Here is a 14,884-nt window from a genome sequence, read left to right as displayed (position 1 = left end):
TTTAGTTTAGGGCCCTGCAAATTGGCTGTTTTCTAATCTTCAAAATTAATAGCAATTGAATCATGCATTATAATTCAATTAGTTGATTCAATTGATAGCCGATTAAAGAATGCGAAATCGCCCATTCGCAGGGCCCTGGTTTATTTATGCTTAGGAACTTATTTTTAAATTTCTAACTAAAAATCGTCAATCTAAATAGTTGCTTATTTAACTTGATACACTTACTAAAGGCTGCTGGTAACTTCGTAAGCTCTCTTTTGTTTTTAAATTAAAAAACTGGTCCAAGCAATTACAAACTGGTTTTGGACCAGTGGACGTGTGCTATTTCCAGGACTGGTGGCAAAATCCCCCAGGACCCTTGGCTTGTCACCCTTAGAAAAATTGAATGTAACATATAAGAAACTAAAACACTACTTTTGAAGAACATTTCAATTTATAGGCAACCAAGCACAACTATAAATTTATGTCCCCCAATATTCATAAAATCTGGATTTGGTCCCTAAATCACCCTATCTCGGAGGCTAAAATTTTTAAATGGGCACATCTGGCAGTTTTGGACAGTTCTTAAACTTGGATTTGCAGTTCTAAAACTCAAATTTGGGCAGTGCTATTTATCATTAACTTTTCATCAAAAAAGTATGAAAGCTTTAAAATACCTGATAACCTGGCAGTCCTAGTTTTAAAAGATTTAATAACCAATAAGGACATGGCATAGTGATTTTGCAAGATGCTTTTTTCTATAGAAAAATTGGCCCTCAAAATGTCGGCTATGGCCAAAGCTACAGACTGCCATGTCCCTATTTCATCAAGCTCTGAACTCCGGAAATCGAGGAAATTATGTTGTAGATGGTACATATCGATTAACGCAGTCATGACATGACATTTTTGCTCAACGGAGTTACTTATCTACAGCACTTTTTCCTTAATAATTTGGATATAATGTTTTAAATTTTTTTAACTATATTTCTATACGCAAAATTTGTACCCCCGCGCAATTTCTTATAAATTTCGTTATTTTTGTGATAAAACAATTTTAAAAATTAAAACTAAGACAATTTAAAAAATATCCTACTTTTAAAAAGTTAAATAAAGATCTAATTTTTCATTTAATGGCCTCTACATGTATTTGGTTCCTATTTAACCCTATTTCTAACGATAAAAAAATCCCTATTTCCCTGTTAACATATGAAAGGTCATAAAATAACCCAAATAGGTTGTGTGTACAATATTTTATTATTTTTAATTACGTGCCCCTCCCAAAACCAACTCCTGGCTATACAACTGCCTCCTACTAAAAGTTGTTTCTTTTTAATGAATTTTTTCAAATGAATACATAACTGAGTATTTTCGTGTATTTAGATGATGATGCTTATGAGGAGGAGGGGGAGGATGATGGTGATGATGATTATGAAGACCAAAATGAACCTGATATGGAAGATGGTAAGTAACCAAGTCAATGCCATTTTCTGGTCTAATTATTTTTCAAAAGAGAACATTACTTTAATAGAATATTGTAGGGTCATTCCATGTAGGCTTTTAACCCACATGTTTAGACGTCATGGTTGTTATAAGAAATTTCGATTTATTTTAATCTAACTTTAATTATCACTTTTAATTTCTCCTAATAATATGTGCGCAGTCATCCTTGCCTTGCTTGGATTGGTTTTTTAATTACGGACTTTAATATTACAACATTTTTTAAACTTGATACTAGATGAAAGCACCTTCCTGACGATCATAGCAACTATAGCCATCTTCAGTACATAGGCCCTTTCAATAAAACGGAAGGGAGCCATTACTTGCTTTATAATTATTATTTTACATTTATTCGAATATCTAAAAAGAGTGGAATTGGTTTGTTACAACTCAGTTGTAATTATAACGCGGCTTTGAAAAGTGACCACGGTCCGAAAGCTGCCCAAATATGTAAATGTTTCTTTTATTTAAAAGAAAAAAAATATTTTAGTCATGATGTATCGTGGCCTTTTAGTTTTAATTTTATTGTAATATGGTTTAAGGTACATTGCCACTTGGTAAAAACTACATGTAGTTTTTACCAAGTCAGGGTAATTGAAAATGGTTGAAAAAGTCAGGGAATTTAAAACAAGAGCCCTAAAAGTCATGGAAATTAATTTCTGAATTTCGCTGATTTCACGAAGCTTCAATATACTTCCCGTCTGAGTTCTACTCCTTGCTTACGAACTAAGTAATTCCATGGCCTTTTAGCAATATCCTATTCTGTAGTCTCGTCAAGCTCTTTGGATTTGTTGAAAATGGTCGGGAAATTTATGAAAAATGCTCGGGAAATTTATCTCAATTTTCTAGGAACCCTCCCTGGTTATAAACGAGTAGGTAACTGGCTTTGGAATAAAATAAAGCATAGTATGGAATAAGTAGTGTCCTAGTTTGTTAATGTAATAGAACTTTTGATATTAAGGTTTTTATTAATTAATAAGTAGGTAATGACTTGGTCTGTTACAACTGCTTAAGGCAGCTCAGTTTTAACCTGGTATGGGGTTTTTACAATTATTACTGACAATTTATTGGCGCATATATCACAGTTCTAGTTTATGTTTATTGGGAAATATAATATAAATCCTTGATTTCAATTGACGAATATGGTGTAGTCCTAAGCTAATTGAAATTCATAGGAATAAACCCATTAAACTGTATTAGGGGACCAAATATAAATTTTTATCTTAATGTATTCTTGTTGCTTCAAATTTATGAAAGTTTACACTCTATAAGAAATCGAAGTAAGTATTTGAAAAAAAATTGCAGAAATTCTTGATATATACCAAAAAAGTTAAATTTAAAGTAAAACCATGATGTATCTACCTTGGTCCACCTCATTCGAAAAATAATCAGTCGTAAAAGTAGGCTGCAACAAGCAGAAAACCAACCAGCAGGGAAATGCGAAAATTAAAGTTTGCGTTTGTGTGATAGATAAAAGGACTTTATAAACAAATTGAGGTAACCAGCGTAAAAAAGTAAACTTAACAGTAAGGGTTGCCACACGTCAGGGAAAAGTCTGGGAAAAAATCTATAAAGTCAGGGAAATGTTTAATTTTTTCCCGAGATATTTTGGGAAATTTTAGATTCGGCGCAGACGTATTTTAAATACGCTGAACATCACATGCGGTTGTTGAAATTATTTTGCGCTACTGTAAGTTCTTTTTTATCGTCTACTCGACTCGGCCTGCTATTTTTGACGATACAATTATACAAAATTGGCTAATTTTTACTTTAAAATATCAGGGAAATACCAAAAACATGCCGGCAAAACCTGGAAAAGTCAGGGAATTTGTTTTTGAAAATTTCGTGGCAACCCTGTTATTGCTTAAATTGCGTTTCCCCGTTCGTTGCTTTTGCGCTTGTTTAAATTTTGCATGATTTACAATTATTTAAAATGCAGTCTACTGTGGCATGGCGTCTAATGCCAAAGAATTGGCTTTAATGTCACGGGAAATATTATGCCAATAATTATTTCCAGTTTTTAAACATCACGTGTGTGCCCTTTAACGAAAATAATAAAAAAATAGAGGGTATGAGAGAGATTGAAACTTCCATTATCCACTAATAAATGTAATGATTTACCAACAGTAGAAAAACGTGCCAATAACAGACGAAAGGAAAGTGGTGATGAATGCATTGAAGGAAACGAACTTAATAGTCAACTTAAGAAGACTAAGACTAATTACGGTAAGGTTATCACAGTCCATGGATATAAACCATTTTTTATACAATCCCTATAAGGAAAAATTTTAGTTACCCTTATTTAATTTTTATTTGTTCATTTTCGAAATCATACTAAAATATATTTTACCATAATTACAAAAGTGGTGTTGGAAAACTTAAAATTTGCTTGATTTACATTTACTTATAATAAAGTACTGAGGGATGGCATCTAATGCCGAAAAATGGGCTTTACTGCCATAGGGAATATAATGCTAAATATCTCAAGTTCTTAAACCTCACATTTGTTGCCCTTTAACAAAAATATTTAAAAAATAGAGGGTATGAGAAAGTGAAATTTTGATAATCCTTGTGAAAATAATATGAATTTCTTTTTTTTTGTAATTATTGGCTGTACTAACCGGGCCCACGGATAATGTGGGTATAGCTACCAACTTGGTATATTCAGAGTGGGTGAAGTACCCACCCGGAATTTGATGGCACATATACAGACAGGGTGTTCCCTTGGGGGTATGGGGGAGCCTCACCCCTTACATTTTCTTGACTCTCCACCTTCTCGGCCAACTACCCACTCGGTCTGAACACCACATAAACCACTAATAAATGTAATATTATTTACCAACAGTAAAAAATTCTTCCAATAAGAGACGAAGGCAAAGTGATGATGAATGCATTGAAGAAAACAAACCTGACGGTCAAATAAAAAAGACCAAGACTAAGTACGGTAAGGCTATCACAGTCCACGGATATATACAATTTCTTTTATACAATCCCTATAAGGGAAAATTTTACTAAAATATATCTTACCATAGTTACAAAAAGTGGTGTTGGAAAACTTGAAATTTTGCTTGATTTACATATTTAAAAAAATTTAGAGGGTATGAGAAAGATTGAAACTTCCATTATCCTTGTGAAAAATGAATTTCTATCGTCACTTTTTGTAAATTTTGGCTATAGTAATACATTTAGCACATAAAAATAAACGCTAATAAATGTAATATGCTTTACCAACAGTCAAAAATCGTTCCAATAAGAGACGAAAGGAAAGTGATGATGAATGCATTGAAGAAAAAAAAAACTTGATAGTCCAATTAAAAAGACCAAGACTAATTTTAGTAAGTCCATGGATAGCATTTTGGTTGCCTTAATATAAACATAAATTCTTTATTTGAATAGCTCGAACTGTTTGGAACCCTGACGAAAAGGAAGCGGTACTTAAACATTTGCAATACTGCATTGATGAACTTCGTGTACCAAATCAAAAAGAATGCAACAATTGCTTAGCTAAAAACCCATTAGTTTTAAAAAACCGAACATGGAAAGGCATCAAATATTTTGTTTATAACCAAATTAGAGCTTTCAAAAAACTCTAAATACAAAAAAAAACATTAAATGCTACGAACTAACAGTAATATACCAGTATTACATGTCCCTTATCAATGATAAGTGCTATCTAAAAATATAAGGTTAAAATAAATAGGGTGAGCCTTTTACTACAAGTAATAAATTAATTAAAACTTAAAATAACTTCTTTCTATTAATAAGTTTTAGCGGTTAAAAATAATTTTTTTCACTTAAGTCTTTGCAAAACAATCAGATTAGAGATGACAAATAGAGACAAGAACTAGTACCTGCGACCATTAAGAGAAAAAATGTCAGAAGCACTACTCTCCAACTTTAAATTTAAAAATAGTTTTAATTGAAAAAATGATCCTATTTAATGTACTTATTTTCCATAAACACATTTTTAGAAAAATGTTACTTAGAGATTTCACTATCCCTTTAACTGAAAATACCCATCTAATATAGTAATTGCGATATGTTTTAAGTGCCAATAAGTCATTGGTATCTACGTTAAATATGCCTCATGTTGTAAAGATACTTAAAACGATCAATCTTAGCTTGAAGATTTCCATTTAAAAAAAAATTGTTAAACTACATCTATTCCTGAAGTATCGGAATCCATTTTTTCTAAAAGCATTTGAACTATAAATTGTATAAAATGGTAAAAACAAACCTTCTACATGACTTAATAAAAAATTGCGAATCAATCCAAAATCCAGTGACATTTAAAATGTGCCTTTAAAAAAGTAAATAAAATATCTTTTATATAAATAAAACTACTGATGTGTTTTTAAATTATTATAGTAAATATATTAGATCCTAAATAACAACCCTGTAGGACCTAAAGTCTAGCGATAACCTTTAAAAATTTAAGGTTTAATTCAAGAACCATTTAGAAAAACGATTCCACTTAAAAGTACTACATGTAGGTCTAAGTGTCTTTAGATACAAAATACCATGGTAAACACTTAAAACGAAATATAATTATAAGGTCCGTAACTTTGATTTTCATATAGTGTAATATTTGTCTTTGATCGACGTTGTGAGTACCTTTCGAGTGTCTAGAACGAACTAAACATATGACGTCCTAATCTTTTATTTTCAAATCGTGTGTCAAACGACGTCTGTACCTTACGAGGGTATCGAACTAAATACACAAATAAGTTCCTTATCTTCGATTTTCATTTAGTGTGTGATATTAGTCTGTAATCGACGTTGTGAGTACCTTTCGAGTGTCTATAACAAACTATACATATGAGGTCATTAATTTTGACTTTCTAATCGTGTGTTAAACGACGTTGTGAGTACCTTTCGAGTGTTTACAACGAACTATACATATGAGGTCCTACACTTTGATTTTCTAATCGTGTGTCAAACGACGTTGTGAGAACCTTTCGAGTGTCTAGAACGAACTATACATATGAGGTCCTACACTTAGATTTTCATATAGTGTGTAATATTGGTCTTTAATCGACGTTGTGAGTACCTTTCGAGGGTTTACAACGAACTATGCATATGAGGTCCTACACATAGATTTTCATATAGTGTGTAATATTGGTCTTTAATCGACGTTGTGAGTACCTTTCGAGTGTCTACAACGAACTATACATATGAGGTCCTACACTTAGATTTTCATATAGTGTGTAATATTGGTCTTTAATCGACGTTGTGAGTACCTCTCGAGTGTCTACAACGAACTATACATATGAGGTCCTACACTTAAATTTTAAATTAGTGTGTAATTTTGGTCTTTAATCGACGTTGTGATAACCTTTCGAGTGTCTAGAACGAACTATACATATGAGGTCTTACACTTAAATTTTAAATTAGTGTGTAATTTTGGTCTTTAATCGACGTTGTGAGAACCTTTCGAGTGTCTAGAACGAACTATACATATGAGGTCCTACACTTATATTTTCATAAAGTGTGTAATATTGGTCTTTAATCGACGTTGTGAGTACCTTTCGAGTGTCTACAACGAACTATACATATGAGATCCTACACTTAGATTTTCACTAAGTGTGTAATATTGGTCTTTATTTGACGTTGTGAGTACCTTTCGAGTGTCTAGAACGAACTATACATATGAGGTCCTACACTTAGATTTTTATATAGTGTGTAATATTGGTCTTTAATCGACGTTGTGAGTACCTTTCGAGTCTCTACAACGAACTATACATATGAGATCCTACACTTAGATTTTCACTAAGTGTGTAATATTGGTCTTTATTTGACGTTGTGAGTACCTTTCGAGTGTCTAGAACGAACTATACATATGAGGTCCTACACTTAAATTTTAAATTAGTGTGTAATTTTGGTCTTTAATCGACGTTGTGAGAACCTTTCGAGTATCTACAACGAACTATACATATGAGGTCCTACACTTAGATTTTCATATAGTGTGTAATATTGCTCTTTAATCGACGTTGTGAGTACCTTTCGAGTGTCTATAACGAACTATACATATGAGGTCCTACACTTAGATTTTCATATAGTCTGTAATATTGGACCTTTAATCGACGTTGTGAGTACCTTTCGAGTGTCTATAACGAACTATACATATGAGGTCCTAAACATGGATTTTCTAATCGAGTGTTAAACAACCTTGTGAGTACCTTTCGAGTGTCTACAACGAACTATACATATGAGGTCTTACACCTTAATTTTAAATTAGTGTGTAATTTTGGTCTTTAATCGACGTTGTGAGAACCTTTCGAGTGTATAGAACGAACTATACATATGAGGTCCTACACTTAGATTTTCATAAAGTGTGTAATATTGGTCTTTAATCGACGTTGTGAGTACCTTTCGAGTGTCTATAACGAACTATACATATGAGGTCCTAAACATGGATTTTCTAATCGAGTGTTAAACAACCTTGTGAGTACCTTTCGAGTGTCTACAACGAACTATACATATGAGGTCTTACACTTAAATTTTAAATTAGTGTGTAATTTTCGTCTTTAATCGACGTTGTGAGAACCTTTCGAGTGTCTAGAACGAACTATACATATGAGGTCCTAAACTTAGATTTTCATAAAGTGTGTAATATTGGTCTTTATTTGACGTTGTGAGTACCTTTCGAGTGTCTACAACGAACTATACATATGAGGTCCTACACTTAGATTTTCATATAGTGTGTAATATTGGTCTTTAATCGACGTTGTGAGTACCTTTCGAGTATTTCCAACGAACTATACATATGAGGTCCTACACTTTGATTTTCTAATCGTGTGTCAAACGACGTTGTGAGAACCTTTCGAGTGTCTAGAACGAACTATACATATGAGGTCCTACACTTAAATTTTAAATAAGTGTGTAATTTTGGTCTTTAATCGACGTTGTGAGAACCTTTCGAGTATCTACAACGAACTATACATATGAGGTACTACACTTAGATTTTCATAAAGTGTGTAATATTGGTCTTTAATCGACGTTGTGAGTACCTTCGAGTGTCTATAACGAACTATACATATGAGGTCCTAAACATTGATTTTCTAATCGAGTGTTAAACAACCTTGTGAGTACCTTTCGAGTGTCTACAACGAACTATACATATGAGGTCTTACACTTAAAGTTTAAATAAGTGTGTAATTTTGGTCTTTAATCGACGTTGTGAGAACCTTTCGAGTGTCTAGAACGAACTATACATATGAGGTCCTACACTTAGATTTTCATAAAGTGTGTAATATTGGTCTTTAATCGACGTTGTGAGTACCTTCGAGTGTCTACAACGAACTATACATATGAGGTCCTACACTTAGATTTTCATATAGTCTGTAATATTGGACCTTTAATCGACGTTATGAGTACCTTTCGAGTGTCTATAACGAACTATACATATGAGGTCCTAAACATGGATTTTCTAATCGAGTGTTAAACAACCTTGTGAGTACCTTTCGAGTGTCTACAACGAACTATACATATGAGGTCTTACACTTAAATTTTAAATTAGTGTGTAATTTTCGTCTTTAATCGACGTTGTTAGAACCTTTCGAGTGTCTAGAACGAACTATACATATGAGGTCCTACACTTAGATTTTCATAAAGTGTGTAATATTGGTCTTTAATCGACGTTGTGAGTACCTTTCGAGTGTCTACAACACACTATACATATGAGGTCCTACACATAGATTTTCATATAGTGTGTAATATTGGTCTTTAATCGACGTTGTGAGTACCTTTCGAGTGTCTACAACGAACTATACATATGAGGTCCTACACATAGATTTTCATATAGTGTGTAATATTGGTCTTTAATCGACGTTGTGAGTACCTTTCGAGTGTCTACAACGAACTATACATATGAGGTCCTACACTTAGATTTTCATATAGTGTGTAATATTGGTTTTTAATCGACGTGGTGAGTACCTCTCGAGAGTCTACAACGAACTATACATATGAGGTCCTACACTTAGATTTTCATAAAGTGTGTAATATTGGTCTTTAATCGACGTTGTGAGTACCTTTCGAGGGTTTACAACGAACTATACATATGAGGTCCTACACTTTGATTTTCTAATCGTGTGTCAAACGACGTTGTGAGAACCTTTCGAGTGTCTAGAACGAACTATACATATGAGGTCCTACACTTAAATTTTAAATTAGTGTGTAATTTTGGTCTTTAATCGACGTTGTGAGAACCTTTCGAGTATCTACAACGAACTATACATATGAGGTCCTACACTTAGATTTTCATATAGTGTGTAATATTGCTCTTTAATCGACGTTGTGAGTACCTTTCGAGTGTCTATAACGAACTATACATATGAGGTCCTAAACATGGATTTTCTAATCGAGTATTAAACAACCTTGTGAGTACCTTTCAAGTGTCTACAACGAACTATACATATGAGGTCTTACACCTAAATTTTAAATAAGTGTGTAATTTTCGTCTTTAATCGACGTTGTGAGAACCTTTCGAGTGTCTAGAACGAACTATACATATGATGTCCTACACTTAGATTTTCATATAGTGTGTAATATTGTACTTTAATCGACGTTGTGAGTACCTTTCGAGTGTCTATAACGAACTATACATATGAGGTCCTAAACATTGATTTTCTAATCGAGTGTTAGACAACCTTGTGAGTACCTTTCGAGTGTCTACAACGAACTATACATATGAGGTCTTACACTTAAATTTTAAATAAGTGTGTAATTTTGGTCTTTAATCGACGTTGTTAGAACCTTTCGAGTGTCTAGAACGAACTATACATATGAGGTCCTACACTTAGATTTTCATAAAGTGTGTAATATTGGTCTTTAATCGACGTTGTGAGTACCTTTCGAGTGTCTACAACGAACTATACATATGAGGTCCTACACATAGATTTTCATATAGTGTGTAATATTTTTCTTTAATCGACGTTGTGAGTACCTTTCGCGTGTCTACAACGAACTATACATATGAGGTCCTACACATAGATTTTCATATAGTGTGTAATATTGGTCTTTAATCGACGTTGTGAGTACCTTTCGAGTGTCTACAACGAACTATACATATGAGGTCCTACACTTAAATTTTAAATAAGTGTGTAATTTTGGTCTTTAATCGACGTTGTGATAACCTTTCGAGTGTCTAGAACGAACTATACATATGAGGTCCTACACTTAGATTTTCATAAAGTGTGTAATATTGGTCTTTAATCGACGTTGTGAGTACCTTTCGAGGGTTTACAACGAACTATACATATGAGGTCCTACACTTTGATTTTCTAATCGTGTGTCAAACGACGTTGTGAGAACCTTTCGAGGGTCTAGAACGAACTATACATATGAGGTCCTAAACTTAAATTTTAAATTAGTGTGTAATTTTGGTCTTTAATCGACGTTGTGAGAACCTTTCGAGTATCTACAACGAACTATACATATGAGGTCCTACACTTAGATTTTCATATAGTGTGTAATATTGTACTTTAATCGACGTTGTGAGTACCTTTCGAGTGTCTATAACGAACTATACATATGAGGTCCTAAACATTGATTTTCTAATCGAGTGTTAGACAACCTTGTGAGTACCTTTCGAGTGTCTACAACGAACTATACATATGAGGTCTTACACTTAAATTTTAAATAAGTGTGTAATTTTGGTCTTTAATCGACGTTGTTAGAACCTTTCGAGTGTCTAGAACGAACTATACATATGAGGTCCTACACTTAGATTTTCATAAAGTGTGTAATATTGGTCTTTAATCGACGTTGTGAGTACCTTTCGAGTGTCTACAACGAACTATACATATGAGGTCCTACACATAGATTTTCATATAGTGTGTAATATTTTTCTTTAATCGACGTTGTGAGTACCTTTCGCGTGTCTACAACGAACTATACATATGAGGTCCTACACATAGATTTTCATATAGTGTGTAATATTGGTCTTTAATCGACGTTGTGAGTACCTTTCGAGTGTCTACAACGAACTATACATATGAGGTCCTACACTTAAATTTTAAATAAGTGTGTAATTTTGGTCTTTAATCGACGTTGTGATAACCTTTCGAGTGTCTAGAACGAACTATACATATGAGGTCCTACACTTAGATTTTCATAAAGTGTGTAATATTGGTCTTTAATCGACGTTGTGAGTACCTTTCGAGGGTTTACAACGAACTATACATATGAGGTCCTACACTTTGATTTTCTAATCGTGTGTCAAACGACGTTGTGAGAACCTTTCGAGGGTCTAGAACGAACTATACATATGAGGTCCTAAACTTAAATTTTAAATTAGTGTGTAATTTTGGTCTTTAATCGACGTTGTGAGAACCTTTCGAGTATCTACAACGAACTATACATATGAGGTCCTACACTTAGATTTTCATATAGTGTGTAATATTGTACTTTAATCGACGTTGTGAGTACCTTTCGAGTGTCTATAACGAACTATACATATGAGTTCCTAAACATTGATTTTCTAATCGAGTGTTAAACAACCTTGTGAGTACCTTTTGAGTGTCTACAACGAACTATACATATGAGGTCTTACACTTAAATTTTAAATTTGTGTGTAATTTTGGTCTTTAATCGACGTTGTTAGAACCTTTCGAGTGTCTAGAACGAACTATACATATGAGGTCCTACACTTAGATTTTCATAAAGTGTGTAATATTGGTCTTTAATCGACGTTGTGAGTACCTTTCGAGTGTCTACAACGAACTATACATATGATGTCCTACACTTAGATTTTCATATAGTGTGTAATATTGTACTTTAATCGACGTTGTGAGTACCTTTCGAGTGTCTATAACGAACTATACATATGAGGTCCTAAACATTGATTTTCTAATCGAGTGTTAGACAACCTTGTGAGTACCTTTCGAGTGTCTACAACGAACTATACATATGAGGTCTTACACTTAAATTTTAAATAAGTGTGTAATTTTGGTCTTTAATCGACGTTGTTAGAACCTTTCGAGTGTCTAGAACGAACTATACATATGAGGTCCTACACTTAGATTTTCATAAAGTGTGTAATATTGGTCTTTAATCGACGTTGTGAGTACCTTTCGAGTGTCTACAACGAACTATACATATGAGGTCCTACACATAGATTTTCATATAGTGTGTAATATTTTTCTTTAATCGACGTTGTGAGTACCTTTCGCGTGTCTACAACGAACTATACATATGAGGTCCTACACATAGATTTTCATATAGTGTGTAATATTGGTCTTTAATCGACGTTGTGAGTACCTTTCGAGTGTCTACAACGAACTATACATATGAGGTCCTACACTTAAATTTTAAATAAGTGTGTAATTTTGGTCTTTAATCGACGTTGTGATAACCTTTCGAGTGTCTAGAACGAACTATACATATGAGGTCCTACACTTAGATTTTCATAAAGTGTGTAATATTGGTCTTTAATCGACGTTGTGAGTACCTTTCGAGGGTTTACAACGAACTATACATATGAGGTCCTACACTTTGATTTTCTAATCGTGTGTCAAACGACGTTGTGAGAACCTTTCGAGGGTCTAGAACGAACTATACATATGAGGTCCTAAACTTAAATTTTAAATTAGTGTGTAATTTTGGTCTTTAATCGACGTTGTGAGAACCTTTCGAGTATCTACAACGAACTATACATATGAGGTCCTACACTTAGATTTTCATATAGTGTGTAATATTGGTCTTTAATCGACGTTGTGAGTACCTTTCGAGGGTTTACAACGAACTATACATATGAGGTCCTACACATTGATTTTAAATTAGTGTGTAATTTTGGTCTTTAATCGACGTTGTGAGAACCTTTCGAGTGTCTAGAACGAACTATACATATGAGGTCCTACACTTAGATTTTAATAAAGTGTGTAATATTGGTCTTTAATCGACGTTGTTAGAACCTTTCGAGTGTCTAGAACGAACTATACATATGAGGTCCTACACTTAGATTTTCGTAAAGTGTGTAATATTGGTCTTTAATCGACGTTGTGAGTACCTTTCGAGTGTCTACAACGAACTATACATATGAGGTCCTACACTTAGATTTTCATATAGTGTGTAATATTGGACCTTTAATCGACGTTATGAGTACCTTTCGAGTGTCTATAACGAACTATACATATGAGGTCCTAAACATGGATTTTCTAATCGAGTGTTAAACAACCTTGTGAGTACCTTTCGAGTGTCTACAACGAACTATACATATGAGGTCTTACACTTAAATTTTAAATTAGTGTGTAATTTTCGTCTTTAATCGACGTTGTGAGAACCTTTCGAGTGTCTAGAACGAACTATACATATGAGGTCCTTCACTTAGATTTTCATAAAGTGTGTAATATTGGTCTTTAATCGACGTTGTGAGTACCTTTCGAGTGTCTACAACGAACTATACATATGAGGTCCTACACATAGATTTTCATATAGTGTGTAATATTGGTCTTTAATCGACGTTTTGAGTACCTTTCGAGTGTCTACAACGAACTATACATATGAGGTCCTACACTTAAATTTTAAATTAGTGTGTAATTTTCGTCTTTAATCGACGTTGTGAGAACCTTTCGAGTGTCTAGAACGAACTATACATATGAGGTCCTTCAATTAGATTTTCATAAAGTGTGTAATATTGGTCTTTAATCGACGTTGTGAGTACCTTTTGAGTGTCTACAACGAACTATACATATGAGGTCCTACACATAGATTTTCATATATTGTGTAATATTGGTCTTTAATCGACGTTTTGAGTACCTTTCGAGTGTCTACAACGAACTATACATATGAGGTCTTACACTTAAATTTTAAATTAGTGTGTAATATTGGTTTTTAATCGACGTTGTGAGTACCTTTCGAGTGTCTACAACGAACTATACATATGAGGTCCTACACTTATATTTTCATATAGTGTGTAATATTGGTTTTTAATCGACGTTGTGAGTACCTTTCGAGTGTCTAGAACAAACTATACATATGAGGTCCTACAAATAGATTTTCATATAGTGTGTAATATTGGTCTTTAATCGACGTTGTGAGTACCTTTCGAGTGTCTACAACGAACTATACATATGAGGTTCTACACTTAGATTTTCATATAGTGTGTAATATTGGTTTTTAATCGACGTGGTGAGTACCTCTCGAGTGTCTACAACGAACTATACATATGAGGTCCTACACTTAAATTTTAAATAAGTGTGTAATTTTGGTTTTTAATCGACGTTGTGATAACCTTTCGAGTGTCTAGAACGAACTATACATATGAGGTCCTACACTTAGATTTTCATAAAGTGTGTAATATTGGTCTTTAATCGACGTTGTGAGTACCTTTCGAGGGTTTACAACGAACTATACATATGAGGTCCTACACTTTGATTTTCTAATCGTGTGTCAAACGACGTTGTGAGAA

At 33.4% G+C, this 14,884-nt stretch overlaps 1 protein-coding gene across 1 annotated transcript; it reads left to right on the top strand.

Moving 5' to 3' along the window:
* The first annotated feature begins 791 nt into the window (after positions 1-791).
* LOC149954634 (uncharacterized) lies at positions 792-5,059 on the top strand. The gene is made up of 6 exons (XM_090167476.1): positions 792-849; positions 1,360-1,440; positions 3,604-3,702; positions 4,322-4,420; positions 4,711-4,811; positions 4,873-5,059. The coding sequence occupies exons 1-6, from the start codon at positions 792-794 to the stop codon at positions 4,978-4,980; spliced, it is 546 nt and encodes a 181-aa protein (XP_090023602.1). The 3' UTR covers positions 4,981-5,059.
* The last annotated feature ends 9,825 nt before the right edge of the window (positions 5,060-14,884 follow it).

This window comes from Leiobunum rupestre, chromosome 2, assembly GCF_980474605.1.
Source record: "Leiobunum rupestre chromosome 2, qqLeiRupe1.1.hap1, whole genome shotgun sequence".
NCBI lineage: Eukaryota > Metazoa > Arthropoda > Arachnida > Opiliones > Sclerosomatidae > Leiobunum > Leiobunum rupestre.
The sequence above is the reverse complement of the archived record's forward strand: the minus strand, read 5'-3'. Positions and strand labels throughout refer to the sequence as shown.

Bases quoted from the DNA above. Each gene is read 5' to 3' on its own strand.
- LOC149954634 (XM_090167476.1), top strand. From the start codon at position 792: ATGTCCCTATTTCATCAAGCTCTGAACTCCGGAAATCGAGGAAATTAT. The intron at 1,441-3,603 runs GTAAGTAACCAA...ATTTACCAACAG, and splicing joins TGAACCTGATATGGAAGATG to TAGAAAAACGTGCCAATAAC. The intron at 4,812-4,872 runs GTAAGTCCATGG...TTATTTGAATAG, and splicing joins AAAGACCAAGACTAATTTTA to CTCGAACTGTTTGGAACCCT.